Source organism: Carlito syrichta, unplaced genomic scaffold (assembly GCF_000164805.1).
Source record: "Carlito syrichta isolate Samal-C Ts95f unplaced genomic scaffold, Tarsius_syrichta-2.0.1 Scaffold307218, whole genome shotgun sequence".
In the NCBI taxonomy this organism is placed as follows: domain Eukaryota; kingdom Metazoa; phylum Chordata; class Mammalia; order Primates; family Tarsiidae; genus Carlito; species Carlito syrichta.
In genome coordinates, this window is record NW_007251314.1 from 171,571 (window position 1) to 191,337 (window position 19,767).

Here is a 19,767-nt window from a genome sequence, read left to right on the forward strand (position 1 = left end):
ACGTGGGAGCCCCCTGGTCTAGAACAGGATGCAGACTTCAATGGGCAAAGGCAAGGTGGGGGGAGGAGGGAAGCACAGAAAGGAGGACAGGGACCCAGAGGGAAGAGGCCAGAAACCCAGAGGGGGAGAATAGAGACCCCAGGGGATGGGAGGACAGAGATCCAGAGAGGGAGGACAGAAACCCAGAGAAAGAGGGGGAGGTTTTGAGAGAAAGGGACAGATAGGGGGTGAGGGATGGGGGACAAAGACCCAGAAGGAGAAGGACAGAGACCCAGAGAGGAGAAACTAGAGACCCAGGGCAGGAAAGGAGAGCTGAATGCAGAGATGGCAGAGTTTAATAGGCCATGAGGTCAGAGTGTCTGTGAGGTCAGCTGCCGTCCAGGGCCAGCCTTGGGGTCCCACTGCCCATGGGGTGGGTGCAAGTAGATAAGGAGTCCCTATGGTTCCCCCAGTCTGAGTCATGGGAACCCGGGAGGGACCGGCCCACGAGTCTTTGGTCCCTACGAATGCCAAGGTTCCTCAGGTACCAGGTTGTATGTCCCAGCGGGGGGCGGGTGAGAGATACAGAGTCACCTCGATTGAAGAGGGAGGGGGTGGAGCCCCACCCCTGGAACTTCCTCTTTCTCTGTTCTTCCTTTCTCCCTCACTCAGCTCTCCCTCTTTCTCTCTGGGCCTCTGTCTTTCTGCCTGTCTCCCCCGCTGTCGACGCCTCTTCTGTCTGGTGAGCTGACCACTCACCCCTCTAGGCGAAGATGTCGGCCCAGGAGAGCTGCCTCAGCCTCATCAAGTACTTCCTCTTCGTTTTCAACCTCTTCTTCTTCGTGAGTTGTCTCATGGCTACCCAGCCCGGGCCCCAGTCCCTGTCACAGCCCCACCTTCATATCCCCTTTGTCCACCACCATATTCTCATTCCCTCTCTCCAGGTCCTGGGTGGCCTTATTTTCTGCTTTGGCATCTGGATACTCGTCGACAAGACCAGCTTTGTGTCCTTTGTGGGTGAGGGGGACTGAGGAAGTTGGGGAGGGCTTCCCCCTCAGAGCAACCAGCTGGGATCTCCCTTGTCCCAGGGAGGCCCCTGGGGCCCATCTCCATAGGCAGGCCACAGGCTCCGATCCCCTGTTCGCCGTGGCTGTGCCTCTCAGACCCTGTGTCTTCCTGTGGTAAAGAGGCTTGTGCATACCGATAATAATAATGACAGCCATTTCTCAAGCACTTCCTATATGACGAATCTTGTGCTGTTGCTGGTCAGATCCTCCCACAAACCTTCCTTTCTTTGAGGTTCAGAGAGGGGAAGTCCCTTGCTGGATGTCTCGCAGCAAGGAAATAGAGGAGCAGGAATAACATGAATAACCACAGGAAAGTAATAATGGCATTATCATCTAAATCCCAATAGCTCATATTTAATTAAAGTTTGCCCTGTGGAGGACTGGGCTGAACAGGCTCCTATGTGTCCTTCAAGCAACCCTAGGAAACAGATACCTTCCCCCTAAGAAGGGGGAGCCAAGGTCACAGAGCAAGGGCTAGGACTCAAACAGGAAAGACAGAGAGAAAGAGAGGCTGGAGGGGAGGCACAGGAGGGGAACAGAGGCCCAGAGAGAGGAGGAGAAAGTCCCAGATGAAGACTCAGAGTGGGGCAGGGACTAAATCCTGGAAACACAGCCAGAGATCCAGAGAAAGAGGTACCAGGAGTCCAGAGAACGACCACCCAGAATACTGCTTGCTACCTGGGTGGCTGCCTGGGTGGGCTGGGGCTGCTTGGAGCTGTGCTCACCAGGCCCACCGTCCCTGCCTCTCACCTCTTCCAGGCTTGTCCTTCGTGCCCCTGCAGATCTGGTCCAAAGTCCTGTCCATCTCGGGAATCCTCACCATGGGTCTCGCTCTCCTAGGTTGTGTGGGGGCCCTCAAAGAGCTCCGCTGCCTTCTGGGCCTGGTGAGTGCCCCAGCTTTCTCCATCCCTAGGACCACTCCTACTCCTCCCTCGAAAACAGCCTGGGAAGGGGGTCAGCCTGACTTCTCCACTCTGCCCCCCAGTATTTTGGGATGCTGCTGCTCCTGTTTGCCACACAGATCACCCTGGGAATCCTCATCTCTACTCAGCGGGTCCGGGTGAGCTTACTGCCACCACCACCACCCCAGCAGTGGGGGGAGAGGGCCAGGGGCTTGTGGGAAGGGGTGGAGAGAGACAGAAACAAAGGCAGCCAAGGACTGGCATACACAAAGAGAAATAACAGAGAGAGGCAAAGGCCAAAAAGACTGAGACTGAGGTCGGGCATGGTGGTATAAGCCTGTAATCCCAGCACTTTGGGAGACCGAGGTGAGAGGATTGCCTGGGCCCACAGGTTCAAGACCAGCTTGGGCAACTTGGCGAGACCTCGTCTCTACAATAAATCAAAAAAATTAGCCAGGCGTGGTAGTACCAGCTACTTGGAAGGTTGAGACAAAAGGATCACCTGAGCCCAGCAGTTCGAGGCTGCGGTGGCCATGAGCGTGCCACAGCACTCCAGACTGGGCAACAGAGTGGGAGAGTGAGACTCCAACTCCAAAGGAAAAAAAAAAAAAAAGACTGAGACTGACAGATGCAAACAAGAGGATAGAGATAGAGTCAGACACAGAGTTAAAGAAAGACACATGGACATGAATGCAGGAAAAAAGGCAAAAAAAGCTCCAGAGGAGGTCGAAGCTGTGGTGAGCTGTGATGGACATGATCATACCACTGCACTCTAGCCTGGGCCAGAGTGAGACCCCAATTCTCGCCCCCCCCAAAGAAAACCAAAGGGAAACAGAGAGAGAGAAATGAAGAAGAAACAGAGGACTAATACAACCTAGAAATAATGGGAGGAATAGACAGACCAGAGGAAGAGACACAGCCAGCCATTCAGTGAGAAACTGAGGCGGACACAAAGTTGCACAGGGACTCCTAGGGGCTGACACAGCCTGGGAGGGGTTGGGGCGGGGCGGGGCAGGGGAGGCCCAGCCTCAATTGCCGCCTTTCAGCTGGAGCGAAGTATGGAGGATATCGTGAAAAAGACCATCCAAAACTACCGTGCCGACCCGGAGGATACAGCGGCGGAGGAAAGCTGGGACTACGTGCAATTCCAGGTGCGTGGCCATTCATTCACTCCACCGGGACGCGTGGGCCTTCTTTAGCCCCCGGATTCTGAACTGGTTCAGCTCTCCGAGGAGACTCTGCCCCGACGTGGCTCCAGCCCCGATCTCCAGGACCCCAACGTAATACCTCAACCCCCGCCAGACCCGGCGTGGCCCCACCCCCATATGGTAACATAACTGGCCCCCAACGTGGCGCGGTCCTCTAATAGCTAGACCCTGGCGTGGCCCCGCCCTCCACCTCGACGAGACTCCGCCCCCGCCCCACATGGCCGGGTCCCTAGACCCAAGACCCGTATAGTGATCCGGCTTCCTACCGCTTAGTGACTTTCTGACTTCCACGGGACCCTGGCCTTGATGAGACTTCCTTCCCTGGTCACTGACATGGCCTCTCACACACCTGTCCCCTATCTGAGGCTCAATTGCACGGCCCACCCAATCTCCGGTCCACAGCACGAGGCTGCAGCTCCTCCCCCAGCCCCAGGTCACCCCGTGACTCGCGACTCTTCCAGTCCCAGGTTCTCGGAATGTCCCCTGGTCCTGGCCCCATCGCGACTCCAGCCCTGTTCTCCACCCCGCACGCACCACTTAGCCCCCTTGCTTTCCAACATGACCTCATACCCATCACCTTGTCCCCTGATCCCCAACCTCATCTCGTTTCTCAGTTCCCAGTCCCTCTGACTCGTATCCCCCTCCCAGCTGCACTGCTGCGGCTGGCATTCTCCGCAGGACTGGTTCCAGGTCCCCATCCTGAGAGGCAACCAGTCGGAAGAGCACGGTGTGCCCTGCTCCTGCTACAACTCGTCGGCGACCAACGACTCCGCAATCTTGGATAGGATGATCTTTCCCCAGCTCAGCCGTTACGGACCACTGGCGCGGCTCAGACACAGTACAGACCTCTGCGTGGTCCCCGCAAAAAGCCACATCTACCGCGAGGTAGGAAGGGGTTTGTAGCTTGAACGGTTCGAATGGGACAGGCAGGGCCTCTGGAGTGGCATGGCTGCCGGCGAGGGGCGGAGCCGTCTGGAGGCGGGGCCAGAGGTGGGCGGGGTCTGCAAAGAAAGGCTGGGCTACGAGCAAGGAAACCGTACAATGGGGGGCGTGGTCTGTAGCGCGGGCGGGCCTAAAGAAAAGGCGGGGCTGGGTCTGGAGCACTGTCGTGCAGGGAGGGGCAGGGCTGGGGAGAGGTGAGGTGAGGGTGCGCAGCCGAGACCAGAGTATGCCTGTGAGAGGTGTGGGCGGGGCTGAAAACTCTGGGCCTGGACTTGAGGGAGAACCCCAGAAAAAAACCCACCCTTAACCATTTCCCTACACCCCCAGGGCTGCGCGCAGAACCTCCAGAAGTGGCTGCACAACAACCTCATTTCCATAGTGGGCATCTGTCTGGGCGTCGGTCTACTCGAGGTGATCTGGCCCCGCCCCCACTAGCAATCTGCCCGATAATCCCTAGATGGCCCCGCCCTTAGTCGCGCGTCCTCTCGTGGTGCGGGAAGGACGCGTGCGAGACGGAGCGGGAGCTGGTCCCGGCCCTCCCGCCACGCCATCTGGGGAGAGCAGCGGGTGAGACCTAGCTTCCGTGAGCCCCGTTGGCCAGACGCAGGGAAAGCCTCCTGCTACAGGCTGCAATCTCCTTCCCCTTTCCCCGCAGATGGGTATCATGGTGCTTGTCCTGAAGCTGCAGCGCAGGGTGCCCCGTCGGGAACCCGAGCCGCGGGTGCCGGGCGCTGGCGGTTCGAGCCCCCGGCCCAGCCCGATCGCTGACGGCGGCGGCGGGCGCTGTAGTGCACTCAGCAGCAGCGGGCGTAGCGGCAGTCTGTGGGGTGGCTGGGGAATGGCGGGTGCCTGCCCCAACTGGGGGGACAAGGCCCCGCAGGGCAAGAAGCTGCCCACGGCCCTGGGGTCCTGGCCGCTGTGGGATCAAGACGAGGAGCAGCCCGATGCCGGGAGTACAGGCGCAGAAATTGAGGCCGAGGGAGAGACAGACAGATGAACCTCCAGAATAAAGGACCCTGGGCTTGTTTTCGACCTCACTCCTTCTCAGACTCCGCCCCGACCCCACATCCCCACCTGCTGCAGCCGGGTTTCCCCTAAGCTCCCCCTTGCCGCAGCTGTTCCTGCCTCATCAGCCAGCTATTCTCCAGTTCACCCTCTGGCCCCGCCCAGTTCCACCCAATTCCTTCTCCAGTCCCGTCCCGTCCAATTCTCGGCCCCACCCTGACTTTCCTCCCGATAGAAGGGCATCGCCTCCCGGTCGCCCGCATCCCTCGGCCCTCTGACCGCGTCTCCTTTCTCTATAGCTCGGCTTCATGACGCTCTCGATATTCCTGTGCAGAAACCTGGACCACGTCTACAACCAGCTGGCTCGATACCGCTAGGGCCCGCCCTTCCCAGAGTCGTGCCCCGACCCCTTGAGGCGCTCTGAGCACTTCCCTGCCGCCTGTAAACACTTGTTTAACCTCCAGGCATTGAGCCTTGCGCCGCCTCATGCCCCTGGGGACCCAGGTGTCTGCCTGCCCCGCGGCTGTCACCTTTCCCGTGGGACCCGGGGCTTCCGTCCACCAGCTTCCTGCCCACAAAGAGACTTCGTTTTCTTAGCCTACTACCTCCCACAAGATTATGTTTCGCCCAAACTTCAAATAAATCCCCCGCATTTTGGTAAAATAGCTTTATCCTCTATCAGAACACAAACCCACACACTTCGGGAAGGAAGGGAAGAAGCAGTCGAGCTCGCGGCTCACTCAGAAGGAGGGGGATGGGATGAGAAAGTCTCACCTCAGTGTTTGAGAAGTTAAGATAAAGTCAAGATCCTAAACACCCACTTATAAATATCTCGTTATATTAAAAAAAAATATTTCCAGGGCCCACCTGACTCTGCTCCTGAACAGAAAGGATTCATCTTCAATTTGTGATATCACAGGTCATGGAGTAGGGGTAGTAAGGAGAGGCAGAAATTTGGGGGGAGGGGGCTGGAAAACAGGAAGGGGACAACCCAACGTAACCTCCAAAACCTCCAACCTCCAAGTATGGGAAAGGGGGCCCTGTCAGGCTGAGAGCCAGTGCTGTACCTGGGGCTGTCTCGCTCCTGTCGTCAATCCCTGATGCTCTGGAGTGTTCTGTCCTTTCAGACACCCCCTGTGAGGTCCCAATATCGGGGTTTATCCTTTTCTCAGTCCCAGCCTGCTCAGCTCACCAATCAAGTTTTGGGGCCCCCTCTAATAGGGGGCAGCCCCCAGTTTCCTAGGCCTCTGAGGGCAACCTCTTTACATCAGAGGCCCCTCCCCAAATAAGCATAAGGAGAGGTAAAGGGCCTTTCCTGGGAGGGGACTGTTCCAGGGGCAAGCCATTTTGGGGGTTCCCCCTTCAGTCCCTGACCAGGCGGTAAATATGGTGCTGGGCCCCACGCTCACTGGTGGAGACCTCGAAGACGTAGGCGGTGCAGAGTAGCAGCTCCTGGGTATCTCTGTTTGTCACCACCTGCCAGAGAGGCCAGAATAGGCTCATGCTTGGAAAGGAAGGCAGGGACCACTGTGCCCTCCCCAAGCTATCACCGGACACCCAGCTGGCCTCTGGGTCCCTGCCATGCCATGTTCCCCAAGTGAAAGGGATACCAAACATGGTAGGTGCCCTGAACAATGGGGGTACCTAAGCTGAGGGATGGCAGTGAGGGGCCCCACATCAAATGGTGGATTATGTCTCGGGGTTAATGAGGTTCCCACATCACATTCCCCAGGTTAAAGGTGTACCCACCATGTCACAGGTAAAGGGAGTACCCTCACAGGGTCCCACTCAAGGGGTCTCTACCTGAACACATTCCCCAAAGTTAAAGGGGCTCCCACCACATACCATGTCTCCTGAGTTAAGGTTAGGCTCCCTGGGAAGCTGAGAACCCACCCTGAGGTTTCCCCGTGTTCTCTTCCCTAGTGAAGGAGGGATCCTCTTATGAAGAGAAAGCTGTGAAGTCCCCGCCCTATCAGTTTCGAGGATCAACTGTGGGGTCCCCACTGCATCCATTTCCTGGTTAGAAGGGCCTCAGGCTGAGGGATCACCGTGGAGTCCCTGCTGTATCAGTTCCGTGGGTGAAGAGGTCCACTAGACAGGGGTCCCAGATCAGGGTCCCTGCTCTGGCCCAGCCCCGCCACGTCACCTGGAGGATGGTGAAGTTCTCCAAGACGCTGTTCATCATGTATCGCTCAGGCAGCTGCCGCAACTTGTGCAAGAAATTCACCAGGTACTCGCACATGGGTGAGCGCAGCAGGCGGTACACAAATCTCCCATCCTCCAGTTGGGCTCGCTCCGTCTGAACCGGGGTCAGGGAGTGGGGAGGATGGTGGCTGAGAAGCACGCAGGTCACCCCAGGAACTGTGCTCCACCCTGTGCCTCTCAGATGCCACACTCACTCCCACTGCCATATCCCCTCCATCACCCACCCCACCCCGCCCTCGGGTGTCCAACTTAGGACCTCTGAGCCTGCAAACCGGAAACCCCTCCAGTCCCTCAAAGGGACGCTCCTTCAACGACCTCTGAACTCCTCTGACCTCCAGGCCCTCAGCCTCCAAACCCTCCAAAGACCCTTCCACGATCTCTCCAAATGCTGGACTCTGAACTTGAGATTCCCTCAAGTCCCCAACAATCCCTATGTGTGACTTCTGAACCTTCTTGCCCTATGAACTTCTCCATAATCATAAGAACCTTTAGAATGTTAGTGACGCTAGATCTCTGTCCCGACCTGTGACTTCTGAACTCCCTATTAGCTCTAAATTCATGCATCAAACCCTCAAAGAGGCTAGGACCCCCAAATGCCTGAACCATCTTAGCTCCTGGTCCACTCTGCACCCCCAGAGTGATGGGTGGCTGGGCGTTCACCCACCCAGAGCTCCACCCCTCCAGCCTCACCTCCACCTTCTCCACCACCTGCTTGCCAAAGGAGCAGACCTTGGAGGAACAGGTGAGAGTCATGTGCTCCAGGCTCTCGTATTGACTGCTCACTCCATAGAAGCCGCCGCTGCTGCTGCCGCTGCCACTGCCGCTGCCACCGGCCCCTGCCTCCTCGCCACTTGGGCCCCAGTTCAGGTCCGCCTGGTAGACAGGAAGGCACAGAGGAATCCAAGAAGTCCCTTATAGACAGTGGGGAATCTGCCCCATAGCCTGGTTTCCCACATTATCTCTGCAGTTGCCGACCTCTCTTCCTCAGCTTTTGCTCTCTTTTCATCTTTTTCTTGTTTTTTAAATTTTTTTTTAATTTATTATGTTTTTTTATTCTTAGAGACAAGGTCTTGCTCTGTCACTCAGGCTGGAGAGCAGTGCCACAATCATAGCTCACTGCAGCCTCAAACTCCTGGGCCCAGGTGATCATCTTGCCTTGCCTCACCCTCCCGAATATCTGGGACTCTAGGTGCGTGCCACCATGCCTGGCTAATTTGTTTATTTTTTTGTAGACATGGGGTCTCACTGTGTTGCTCAGGCTGGTCTCAAACTGGCCTTAAGCGATCCTCCCACCTCAGCCTCCTAAAGCACTGAGAATACAGGTATGAGCCACCATGCCTGACCAACTTTTTTCTCTTGAAGCCACCAACTTAAGAGTTCAGCCTCTTCCAAGGACCTGGTTACTAAGGAGGCAGTTATTCCTCCTTAGTAACCAATTAGCAAACAATTGAAGCTGGATGACCTCCTTCAGAGCCCTTCACACCCTGGTTACTAAGGCAAGTGGCTAGCTACTTCCTAGCAACAGGGCCCTCACAGGGCTGAGGAGGCTGAATCCTCTCCAGACCACTTTCCCCCAACCCTTTCAGCCCATTCTAACTCTGGTGGCCATAACTCTGGTGGCCAAGTACGTAGACAGTCAGTCAAGTATCATTAGGTCAAGTAGGGCCTAATGAAGCCTAAGACCTTTGGTCTGAGTCACCTCCTTGAGGTACACACCTCTTCTTCTTCATAACTTTAGTTGCTAACACTTTGCCAAGTCACTCTTCTCGGAGCCCTGACTCCATCTGTCTCCCCAGCAACAGGGCCTTGAGGCCTTACCAGCTGCTCCCCTGAACCCCTGCAGAAGCTGGGCTTCCTAAGGGGTGGGCGCTCCAGACCTGGGATTTGCTGGGGCCTGTCTTAAGCCCTAACAATGCTTAAGGCCTCAGCAACACATCACTAGGGCAGTCTCAGGCTTCTATTTTACATACCAGGAAGCTTTATAACCATGATGGCTACATGCCCAGCAAGATCTGTAAAGTATAAGCCCCTCGGGAGGCTTCCTTCTCAGAGACTATATCCCTCCATAGGCCCGTTTACTGCAATAGTTAGCACGCCTACAGGTGGGCGTGGTGGCTCATGCCTAGCATCCCAGTACTTTGAGGGGTTGAGGCAGGAAGACTGCTTGAGCCCAGGATGTCAAAGCTGCAGTGAGCCATGATCGTGCCACTGCACTCCAGCCTGGGCAACAGAGTGCAACCCCAAAAAAGAGTTAACACACCTAAACAAGCATTGAACATTTTTTGAGCCCCTGTCGTGTCAGTCATTGTACTGGACATCAAACCAAATAGGCCCAAGAAAGACCTAAGACGGACCTCTTAGACACAATGACATTGTGACTAAGCACCTGATATTGGGCTTGTATATAGGAAGGGCTCAATAAATAATTGTTATATAAATACAGGATTTTAGCAGGGCTCGGTGGCTCAGCCTGTAATCCCGCGCCTTGGGAGGCTGAGGTGAGTGAATTGCCTGAGCCCATGGGTTCAAGACCCGCCTGGGCAACTTAGCGAGACCTCATCTCTACAATAAATCAAAAAAAAATTAGCCGGGCGTGGGTAGCGCGCACCTGTAGTTCCAGCTACTTGGAAGGCTGAGGTGGAAGGATCGCTGGAGCCCAGCAGGTCAAGGTTGCGGTGGCCGGGAGCGGCCACTGCACTCCAGTCTAGGCGACAGAGTGAGACTCCAACTCAAAAAAAAAATAAATAAATACAGGATTTTACAAGGTCACTCCTTGGTTCCTTCAATCACTTCCTCAAAACCAGACATTCTCCAGCAACAGGGTCTGGTGTACCAGAATCCTCCATGACTCCACGGGCTGCTGGGGGTGGTGGAGAGGGCACATTTCTTAGCCACAAGGCTTGGTGTGGTCAGGTGCGGCATAGGGAAGTCTGCAACTTGGCAAGCCAATGCCCAGGGCCATATCAAGTCACACGACCAAGTATGACAAAGTCTAGTGACATCCAGGAAGGCCCAAGTACTTCCTCCCTTCTACCCTGGGGGCCATGGGAATTGACTTGTAAGGCCTGGGGTGACCTGGCAGGTCCTGAGATGATCTCCCTTGGAGCCAGAGGCCTTCGTTGGGAAGACACGTGACTTAGAAGCACTTCTGGTTCTGTAGCTGGAACTTACCCAGAACTTGACCAGGAAAAAGGCGTGTGGGGGCCCACGGTCATACAGCTCTCGCAGACCCCCCTTCTTCTCAGGGAATTTGTCATAGATCTGCCGGACATCCACGCTCTCGAGGGGGGGCGCTCCAGGGCTGGGGCAGTGCTGGCTAATGTGCACGAACAGGTGCCTCTGGTACTGAGGAGGGTCAGCCATAGATGAGAAGTGGGAGGTGGGCTGGACCTCCAGCCCTCGCGGCCTGAGCCCACCCTCCCCGTCACCATCTCCACAGCTCCAGCCAGTCATTCTGCACTGTCCATCCAGCACTGGGCCCGACCCAAGGCACAGTCCTCACCCCCTCCTGCCCCTGCACTCCCATGTCCCTCAGCTCCCAACTTCCTGCCCCATCTCTGCATCTCCATCCCCTCAGCTCCGACCTCAGCCTCGTCCCTGGTTGCCCCAGCCTCCAGTCTCTCCTCTCCAGTTTATTATCCCTCACGTGGTGCCAGGGCTGCCCCTGGCTCTCTGCTGCTCAAAGTCCTCCCACGGTTCCCTTACGCCCCCAGGACAAGGTCCACGCCCCCTCAACCTGGCCTTGTATACAACAGGTGCTCATGAATGTTCGAAGGATGGATGAATGAGCATTCACACAGCCCACATCCAAGTCTCCCTATCTGTCCCCATTCTCATGACCTCTTGTCTTGACTTCTTCATCTTCTGCTCCAAGACAAATCCTCCTTCCATCTTCCCAGGTCCAAATTTGCCTCCTCCTGGAAGCCCCCCTTAATCACAATCAGATGCGATATCTTTACCCCACCCTTTTCACGGTTCCCAATTGGCCTCAAGAGAAAATCTGAGTCCCTCAACTAGGCATTGGCAGCTCCTCCAGAACCAGCACCTGCCCATCTAGCTGCTGTCTCACCAGCTCCTCCATGGTCTTTGTTTCATTGAAAAGTCCATACTCTGCCCATCTCTATACCTAGTGCATCCAATTCTACACACGACAAACTTCTATATAATCCTCAAAGCCCAACTCAAATATTGTCATCTCAGGGAAACCTTCACAACCTTTCCAAGCAGAACTACTACTCTGTATACCCATAAAAACTTGAGCTTCCCTATCCCAACATATACTTCACAGACATCTACCAAGAGACCTACTATGTGCAGGCGCTATTCTGGGTCCCAGGGCTACAAGACAAAGTCCCTGAACTCATGAAGTTCACAACCTACTAGCAGAGACAGAAAATTTAAAAATCAACCAGTAGATAATATATATTTCAGGGGCTGATGTACTGTACGCTATTAAAAAAAACCATAGTAAAGTACAGCAAGGGGGTTGAAAGTGATGACAGCTGATATTGTCCATAAGGCATTTTGGAAAAGCCTGTCTGAGAAGGTAATTTAGTAAAGGCCTGAATGAAAGGAGAGAGTGAGCCATGGGGATATCTGGGGAAAGCACATTCCAGGCAACAGGAATAGCAGGTACAAAGGCCCTGAGGCAGGAGTGGGCATGTCTAAGAAAAGAACAAGGAGGTCAGTGTGGCTGGAGGAGAGTAAGCAAGGGTAACAGTATAGGAGGTGAGGGCAGAGTGGGAGCAAGGGTCAGATGGTGCAGAGCCTTGCAGGCAACTGAAAGAAGTTTCACTTTTATTTCAAGTGAGATGTGTTTTAACTTGATCCAATGTGGATTTTGCCAGGATCACCATATATAGTGACTAGTGTTTTGACTAGTGTTTATATGGTGTGGCAGAAACTGCTATGTGTTCACAAATCCTGGTTCCTTTATATAGTGCTAAACCACAGTTCTCAGGCTCCTTTGCAGTTAGGTATGACCACAGACTAGATTCTGGCCAATGAGATGTGACCAGACCTGACAGTTAATACATCCAAGCCAGGACCATAAAACCTCCTGCACAATCTTGACTCTTTCCCTTCCTCCATCTGCGGGTCAGATGCAGAGAAACCATTGGCAGATTCTAAAGCCCTAGAAAATGGCAGGGCCACAAAATGGAAAAAGCCCAGGTCCCTGAATCACTGTGTGGAAGGTTGCTGCTGAACCCACACTGAAATGTTATATGAGTAAGAAATTTCTATAGTGTCCAGTCCTTAAGAGTTAGAAGTTGTCTCTTCCAACCATCATCCCATCCTGACTATTACAGTATGTCTCCCTCCTAGCCCAGAAATAAGTTGCTAGTATGCATTATAATGCCTAGCAAACAGTAGAAACATAAACTTATGTTTGATAACTGAATGAACAAAATCTTGGGGAGTTTTTCTGACCTTCCTATCCCATGACTCCATGACATTCCAGTTCCTTTATGCCAGTAGTTCTCAAAGTATATATGGTCCCTGGACAGGTCATAGCAACATCATTTGGGAGTTGATTAAAAATGCAAATTTTCAGCTGGGTTTGGTGGCTCAGCCTGTAATCCCAGCACTTTGGGAGGCCGAGATGAGAGGATTGCCTGAGTCCGTGGGTTCAAGATCAGCCCAGGCAATTTGGCGAGACCTCGTCTCTACAATAAATCAAAAAATTAGCCGGGTGTGGTAGCGTGCACTTGTAGTTCCAGCTACTTGGAAGGCTGAGGCGGAAGGATCACAGGAGCCCAGCAGGTCAAGGCTGTGGTGGCAGGGAGGGTGCCACTGCACTCTAGTCTGGGCGACAGAGTGAGACTCCAACTCAAAAAAATAAATAAATAAATAATTAAAAAAAAGCCGGGCTCGGTGGCTCTGCCTGTAATCCCGTGACTTTGGGAGGCTGAGGTGGGTGGATTGCCTGAGCCCGCGGGTTTGAGACCCGCCTGGGCAACTTGGCGAGACCTCATCTCTACAATAAATAAACAAATCAGCTGGGCGTGGTAGCGCACGCCTGTAATTCCGGCTACTCAGAATGCTGAGGCGGAAGAATCGCCGGAGCCCAGCGGGTCGAGGCTGCAGTGCCCGGGAGCAGCCACTGCACTCCAGTCTAAGCAACAGAATGAGACTCCAACTCAAGAAAAAAATATAAACAAATAAAATAAAAAATAAAAAAAGACATTAACAAACACCTCACAAAAGAAAATATTAAAAAGGTTAAAAAGTCCATTAAAAAGTGCTCAAAATAAAAATGCAAATTTTCAAGCCCCACATCACATCTATAGTGAATTAGAAATTCTAGAGATGGGGCCCAGCAATCTGTTTTAACAAGCCCTCCAGAGGATTCTGATGCTAAAATTTGAGAACTACTACTGTATGCTTTCCCTCCTTGTTACCCTCAAAATCCCTCAGTAACTATCCCAAAATTTCACTCACAGAGTCAACTGCATCCGGTGGTTCCACAAAAGCTGAGAACTCCACTAGCTGCAACCGGGCAGTACCCAGGGCTCGAGCTTGCCAGGCTGGGGGTGATGGGGCAGGTGGGGGTAGGGGTGAGAGGGCCTGGGGGGGTTCGTACCCTAGAGAGAGAGAAGAAAAGACAATAAAAATTGCTAACATTTATTGAATATATCAGGTTTTGTTCTCTCTTGCCTGCCTCCACTTAGAAGCTGAAAAAGCTAAATACTCACTTTCCCAGCCTCCCTTGCAGCTAGAAGTGGCCATGTGACACAGTCCTGGCCAATGAGACGTTAGGGGAAATCTGCTGGGGGGCTTCTGGGAAGGAGTTTCTTCCTGAATGAAAAAGACAGAACTTTGGGAGGAGAAAGCTTTTGGCCCCGGCCAAGTCCTGCTTGGGACATGATGCTTGGAGTTACACAGCCATCTTGGGATAATAAGACAGAGGCCGAGGGAACTATAGAGATGCCTAATATTGCTGAGCTGCTTAGCCAACACAGGTGTAGCCAAAAGTATTCTTAATTGATAAATCAATAAACCACCAAAGTAGATCAAAGCAATTCCTGATGTTACCATTGGAGTCCCTGGACCCAGCCATGCCTGAAGCCATAATTCTGAACTATCAGTCACTTAAACTAATAAATCAATAAATGTTTCTTCTTCCTTTTACAAAATTTTGCTTCAGGGGCTGGGTGTGGTGGCTCTTATAATCTCAACACTGAGAAGCTGAAGTGAGAGAATTGCTTGAGCCCAGGAGTTCAAGACCTGCCTAGGCCATATAGTGAGACCTCACCTCTACACAAAATCGAAAAATTAGCCAAGTGTAGTGGCACATGCCTGTAATCCCAGCTACTCAGGACACTGAGGTGGAAGGATCACCTGACCCGAGATGAGGTTGCAGTGAGCCATGATCGGGTCACTGCATCCCTGCCTGGAGACTCCAACTCAAAAAAATTTTTTTCTTTTTTGCTTCAGCTAGCTTGATTTGGGTTTCTGTCACTTGTGGCTGAAAGGATCTTGACCAACTCACCTGCCCAATATCTCGTAAGCTAGGAAGTGGCAGAACACAAACCCAGTATGTGTCTGGCTTCCGAGGCCATGTTCTTAACTACTCCAAATTCCGCCACTCACCTCTTCAGCCCTACTCTCCCCCATCACACACACACACCATGCCTCAGAGTTGGACTTTAGTAAGAATGTGTCCCTGATTAATGGAAGGAGGAAGGAAAGGCAGCTGGGTCAAAGAGAGAAAATGTGAAGAGTGGGCTCTTACCTGGGAGGTCAGTAGATGGGGGAGTCAGTGATAAGGAGAATGGTGTCTGTGAGAATGGCTTCACGCTGAGGGAGAAAGGAAGCCAGGGGTCAGCAAGGTATAAAGATGCTAATTGTACAAGCTAACATTAACCGAGAGGCCACAACAAGCCAGACTCTGTGCTAGCACATTCCGTGCAAATCCCACTAAAGCCTCCCAGTCTATGAGATAGATGGAATTACCGCTCTTCTCATTTTACAAATGAGGAAACTGAGGCACAGAGGGGTCAACTGACCTGCCCAAAGTCACACAGCTGGTGTGCAGTGGAGCCCGGACTTGAACCTAGGTCAGCCTCGACCACAAAGCCCATGATCTTGATGATGGCATTTTGGTACCTCTCACAAAATGTCAGAAAGAGAAGCGAAACCAGGTCTTGGTAGGTGGAGGAAAGACACAGAAGACAGGGGATTTGGAGAAAGAAGAGGCTGAGGGGTGAGGAGATGGGATATGAGGCCAAAAGTTGGGCTGGGAAGGCAGCACTGTCCAACATAACTTTCTGTGTGATGGAAATGTTCCACATCTGTGCCATCCAATGTGGTAGCCACTGGCCACATGTGGCTACCGAGCACTAGTATGGCTAGTGTGGTTGAGGAACCGGATTTTTAATTTTATTTATTTGTTTGTTTGTTTTGTAGAGACCAGGTCTCACTGTGTTGCTCAGGCAGGTCTCGAACTCCTGGGCTCAAGTGATCCTACAGCCTCGGCTTCCCAAAGTGCTGGATTACAGGCATGAATCACTGCGTCTGGCCTAATTTTAATTTAAATGGCCACATGTAACTAGTGGCTACAGTATCAGATATAGCTCCAGTGGCTCAGAGGTAAACCCAGGAGATGGCGGTGAGAAGACTTAGAAGTCTGAAGTCGTCGGGTGTGGTGGCTCAAGTCTGTAATCCCAGCACTTCAGGAGGCGGAAGCGAGAGGATTGCCTGAGCTCTGGGGTTCGAGACCAGCCTGAGCAATGTGGTGGGACCTCATCTCTAATTTTTTTAAATAGCCGGACGTCATGGCACATGTCTGTGGTTCCAGCTACTTGGAAGGCTGAGGCAGAAGATCATCTGAGCCCAGCAGGTCAAGGCTGGGCTGCACTCCAGCATGTCACTGCACTCCAGCCTGAGCGACAGAGTGAGACTCCAACTCAAAAAAGAAAAGAAAAGAAGTCTGAAGTCAGGGAGACAGAATGCGGGGGTCAGAGATCAGGGAAAAGGTCAAGAGACCAGGATCAGAAAGACAAACTCCAAGGACCTTCAGACCCTAACCCCCAGAGGCCCTGTCCTAGTCCTTGTCAACACAATCCCAAGATTCTGAAATCTAAACTCTAACACTCTGCTCATTGACATAATATAACCTCTCACCATCAAAGTCATTTTCAAATGCCTCCTCCTGAGAGACCTTTCCTGATCCTTGTACCCCTGTCTAAAATGGAGCTTGTACATCCTGTTTTCTTATATTTATTCCTTTTAATTGTTTACATGTTTATCATCTGTCTCCTCCCCTCCCCAAACATATAAAGTTATATTTCTCTGCCTAAAATATTCCTACTCCCTTTCTTCACCTGGCTAAGTTCTACTCAGCCTTCAAAGTTACCTCCTCAGAGAAACCCCCAGAACTTTCTCCTCCACCACAGAACCCACTGTGGTTCCTCATATCACTTCACCCTCTTCAATTTTGTGTTTATGCAGGTGATGATTTAATTAACATTCTCTTCGTTTGACTAACAGCTTCATGAAAGCGGAAGCCCCAGCACCTGCCCCACAGCCCCTCCTTGCAGCTCAGTCCCCTTGAGCCCCTGGGGACTTGTTCTGATGCTTTCCTGTGTCCCCATCCAACAGCAGCTCCCCAGTGAACTTTCTTCTCTCCCAGTCTGATTCCACAGCCTGTCACTTTGCCCTTTCTCTGAAAATACCCTCAGTGCTCCTGCGTCACTGTCCTGCGGCCATGCCACCTTACCAATGCCTAGCCTGGATCTATTAGCTCTTTTCTGGGCTGAAAAATGCACTTCCCATGAGACTCTGAGGCCCATTTCTATTCTAGGATAGAAACATATCCTGTTACCTCAGGGTTCTCTCAGAGCTGACAAGGACACTCCCGTGTATCTCTGGAACCCATTTTCTTTCTTCTGATTCTGAGAGAAGATGATAACCTTGGTTCTACCCTCGGGCCCAAGAACCACAGTGGGTTGAAAACAAGCCTTCCCATGAGCCTCTGGGGCTCTACTCGCTCCTCCTGGGAGCCTCTGGACCTACAATGGCCTTTCCCATGAGCCTCTAGGGCTCCACTCCCACCACCTGGGAGCCTCTGGACCTACAACTGCCCTTCCCATGAGCCTCTGGGGTTTCACTCCCTCCTCCTGAGAGCCTCTGGACCTACAGTGGCCTTTCCCATGAGCCTCTAGGGCTCCACTCCACCTCCTGGGAGCCTCTGGACCTACAACTGCCTTTCCCATGAGCCTCTGGGGCTCCACTCCCTCCTCTTGGGAGTCTCTGGCCCTACAAGTGAATCTCCCATGAGCCTCTGGGGCCCAGACAATCCCACCGGGAGGCCATTATTCCCATGGGCATCCTCCAGGCTCCTCCCACTCATGGGGTCCCATGCTGAGCTCATTTTATCCCCAAACCCACTCCTCTCCCAGCTCACACATCTCCAGGCTGTCCTACCAACTCCAGTCACCAAAGCCCAGATGTTCTTCTTGCCTCCTCCCTCCTTCCCAGCCCACAGGCCCTAATCCTGTTCTTGCTTCTCCTCCTCCTCTCTCTGAGATCCTCCTCACTATCCCAGCTCAGATCTACTCCTGAACGCTCACTGCCTGCCAGGTCCTACCCTAATCACTGCCCACATAGTTTAAACTCATTTATTCCAACAACAATGCTGTGAGGGAGGTACTCTTGATATCCCCATTTTAGAGATGAGGAAAATGAGGCTCTGAGTGTTGACCTCACCTACCCAAAGGCCCACAACCAATAAAGGACAGAGCTAAGATTCCAATCCAGATAGCCTGGTTCCAGAATCTGTGTTCAAAAGGGAGACAGGGACTGGAAGGTAGAGTGAGAAAGGCCTGTGGGGGAGAGGGGATGGGCAGGTGCTGAGCCAGAACACAAAGTACTCACTCTGGAACATTCCAGGGGGGTCCAGAGCCCCCTGACCAAAACTGGAAAAGCTCAGAGGCCTGGAGAGAAGACAAAGAAGGGGGAGTCGGTCAGTACCCTGTTGGCCACTGCAGCCCCATCCGCTCCAGGCCCAAGTCCCACAATCCTCAACCCGGGCACCTGAGGACCAGCAGGACCCAGTTTGGCCTGCAGGGAAGGGGCAGAGATGAGCTGGGCGGAGGACATGGTAGCCATTGTCTGGAAAGCCTTGTCCTTGGAAACCTGGTCCTGGAAGAAAAGGTGGAAGTTCATGTTAGTGGGGCATCCCAGTCAACACAGCACAGATGGGACAATGACAGGGGTGGGGCAGGGATGAGAAGATGCAGAGTTGGGGAGTCAAGGCAAAGGGTTGGGGGAGGGATGAACTCCCTCTCACGGCAGCCTCTGCTTCTCCTCAGGGATGGGGCAATCGTAAGAGTGGGTGGGAGGATGGGCAGCAGCACTTACCACATTCAGAGCCTGCCCGTGGGGGTAGGGGAGGATGCCAAAGGAGGAAAGAAAACATGACTTAGTCCAGGAAGTGAGTGGACTCCCCCACCTCCCTTCCCTACCAGCCCATACAGCTCGGCCACCCTGAGCTGAGCAATGGGGGCAAAGAGATGGATATGGAACCGGAAGTCGAAGGAGCCAGCCCTAGAGCGGAAGAGGGGTTTCCCCACCCAGAATAAGAGACAGTAATGAGGGCTTCCAGATCAAGAAAGAGCCAGAAGTGGCAGTTCCCGGATGTCCAGGCGACAGGAAATGAGAGTTTCAGACCCAGAGGGAATAGGAGGTGAATGTTTCCTAGTCTAGACAGAACAGGGAGGAACAGAGAAGATCCAGAAAAGGCCAAAATTGAAGGTTTTTAGACCTAGAGAGGAAGGAATGGAAGGTTTCTGGGTACAAAAAGGAACAAGAACTGATTGTCTTCAAATCTAAAAGAGACACACAAACAATCCCCTCACACCCAGAGGGCTGGAAAACGAAGGTCTCAGGCCAAGAGGGAACAGGAAATCCAAAGGATGAAGAAAAGAAAATGGACGTGAAAATCTCCAACAGGAAATGAAGACTTAGGGACACAAAGAGAGCAGGCAGGCCACATGAAGGCCAGGAAATGGAAACATAAACCAGAGGAGAGGAAGAGGAGCCCTTCACAGCATGAGAGGGAGGAAGGCGCGAGACCACCAGTTGAGCAAAAGGAGGGGGGAGGGGCACAGCAGCAGTAGCCACCAGAGAGGACTGACGGCCCACCCTGCCCACTGTCCCAGGCTAAATCTTCACGTCCCTCTCCATACTATCACTCCCTACCAGGGTCTCAGCCCCACCCCCACTCCCTATCCACCCCCTTGATAGGCCACAGACCCCCCACCTTGGGTGTCTGTACTCCTCCCCATCTGCAAAGGTTCCCACCCCAGATTTCTGTCTCCCTCTTTGGGTTTCTGCCTGTGGGTCTCTGCCCTTCTCCTTCTCTGCGTCTCTGTCCCCATTTCTCTCTGCGTCTCTGTCCTCTTTCTCTGCATCTCTGTCTCCATCTCTCTCAGGTCTCTGTCTTCACCTCTCTCT

At 53.1% G+C, this 19,767-nt stretch overlaps 3 protein-coding genes across 12 annotated transcripts in view; 2 read left to right on the forward strand and 1 right to left on the reverse strand.

The window, feature by feature from the left end:
• Positions 1-607: 607 nt before the first annotated feature.
• Positions 608-5,766, forward strand: CD37 (CD37 molecule). Of its 6 annotated transcripts, none has more exons than XM_021715606.1 (8): positions 608-787; positions 924-996; positions 1,806-1,930; positions 2,032-2,106; positions 2,995-3,099; positions 3,805-4,041; positions 4,426-4,509; positions 5,403-5,766. In XM_021715606.1, exons 3-8 carry the CDS (start codon positions 1,868-1,870, stop codon positions 5,478-5,480), a joined length of 642 nt encoding a protein of 213 aa, XP_021571281.1. In that variant the 5' UTR covers positions 608-787; positions 924-996; positions 1,806-1,867; the 3' UTR covers positions 5,481-5,766. The 6 variants fall into 6 exon arrangements, with proteins under 6 accessions (XP_021571281.1, XP_008062375.1, XP_021571280.1 ...); XM_008064184.2 differs by having other exon boundaries at positions 612-821; XM_021715605.1 differs by having other exon boundaries at positions 612-821; positions 924-992; positions 5,403-5,708.
• The window catches only part of TEAD2 (TEA domain transcription factor 2), a 17,378-nt gene continuing 3,366 nt past the window's right edge, over positions 5,756-19,767 (reverse strand). For 3 of the 4 annotated variants that reach the window (XM_008064180.1, XM_021715602.1, XM_008064181.2), the window contains exons 5-13: positions 18,673-18,684; positions 18,346-18,453; positions 18,187-18,245; positions 15,044-15,108; positions 13,750-13,892; positions 10,480-10,653; positions 7,999-8,181; positions 7,250-7,402; positions 5,756-6,579 (exon numbers count right to left, since the gene is read on the reverse strand). In XM_008064180.1, coding sequence (XP_008062371.1) covers positions 6,466-6,579; positions 7,250-7,402; positions 7,999-8,181; positions 10,480-10,653; positions 13,750-13,892; positions 15,044-15,108; positions 18,187-18,245; positions 18,346-18,453; positions 18,673-18,684 — 1,011 coding nt within the window. In that variant the 3' untranslated portion in view covers positions 5,756-6,465. The remainder of the gene's footprint in view (positions 6,580-7,249; positions 7,403-7,998; positions 8,182-10,479; positions 10,654-13,749; positions 13,893-15,043; positions 15,109-18,186; positions 18,246-18,345; positions 18,454-18,672; positions 18,685-19,767) is intronic. The other variant, XM_008064182.1, reaches the window with a different exon arrangement.
• Positions 18,626-19,767, forward strand: part of DKKL1 (dickkopf like acrosomal protein 1) — a 12,018-nt gene continuing 10,876 nt past the window's right edge. For both annotated transcript variants that reach the window (XM_008064178.1, XM_008064179.1), the window contains exon 1: positions 18,626-18,636. In XM_008064178.1, the coding sequence (XP_008062369.1) occupies positions 18,626-18,636 (11 nt within the window). The remainder of the gene's footprint in view (positions 18,637-19,767) is intronic.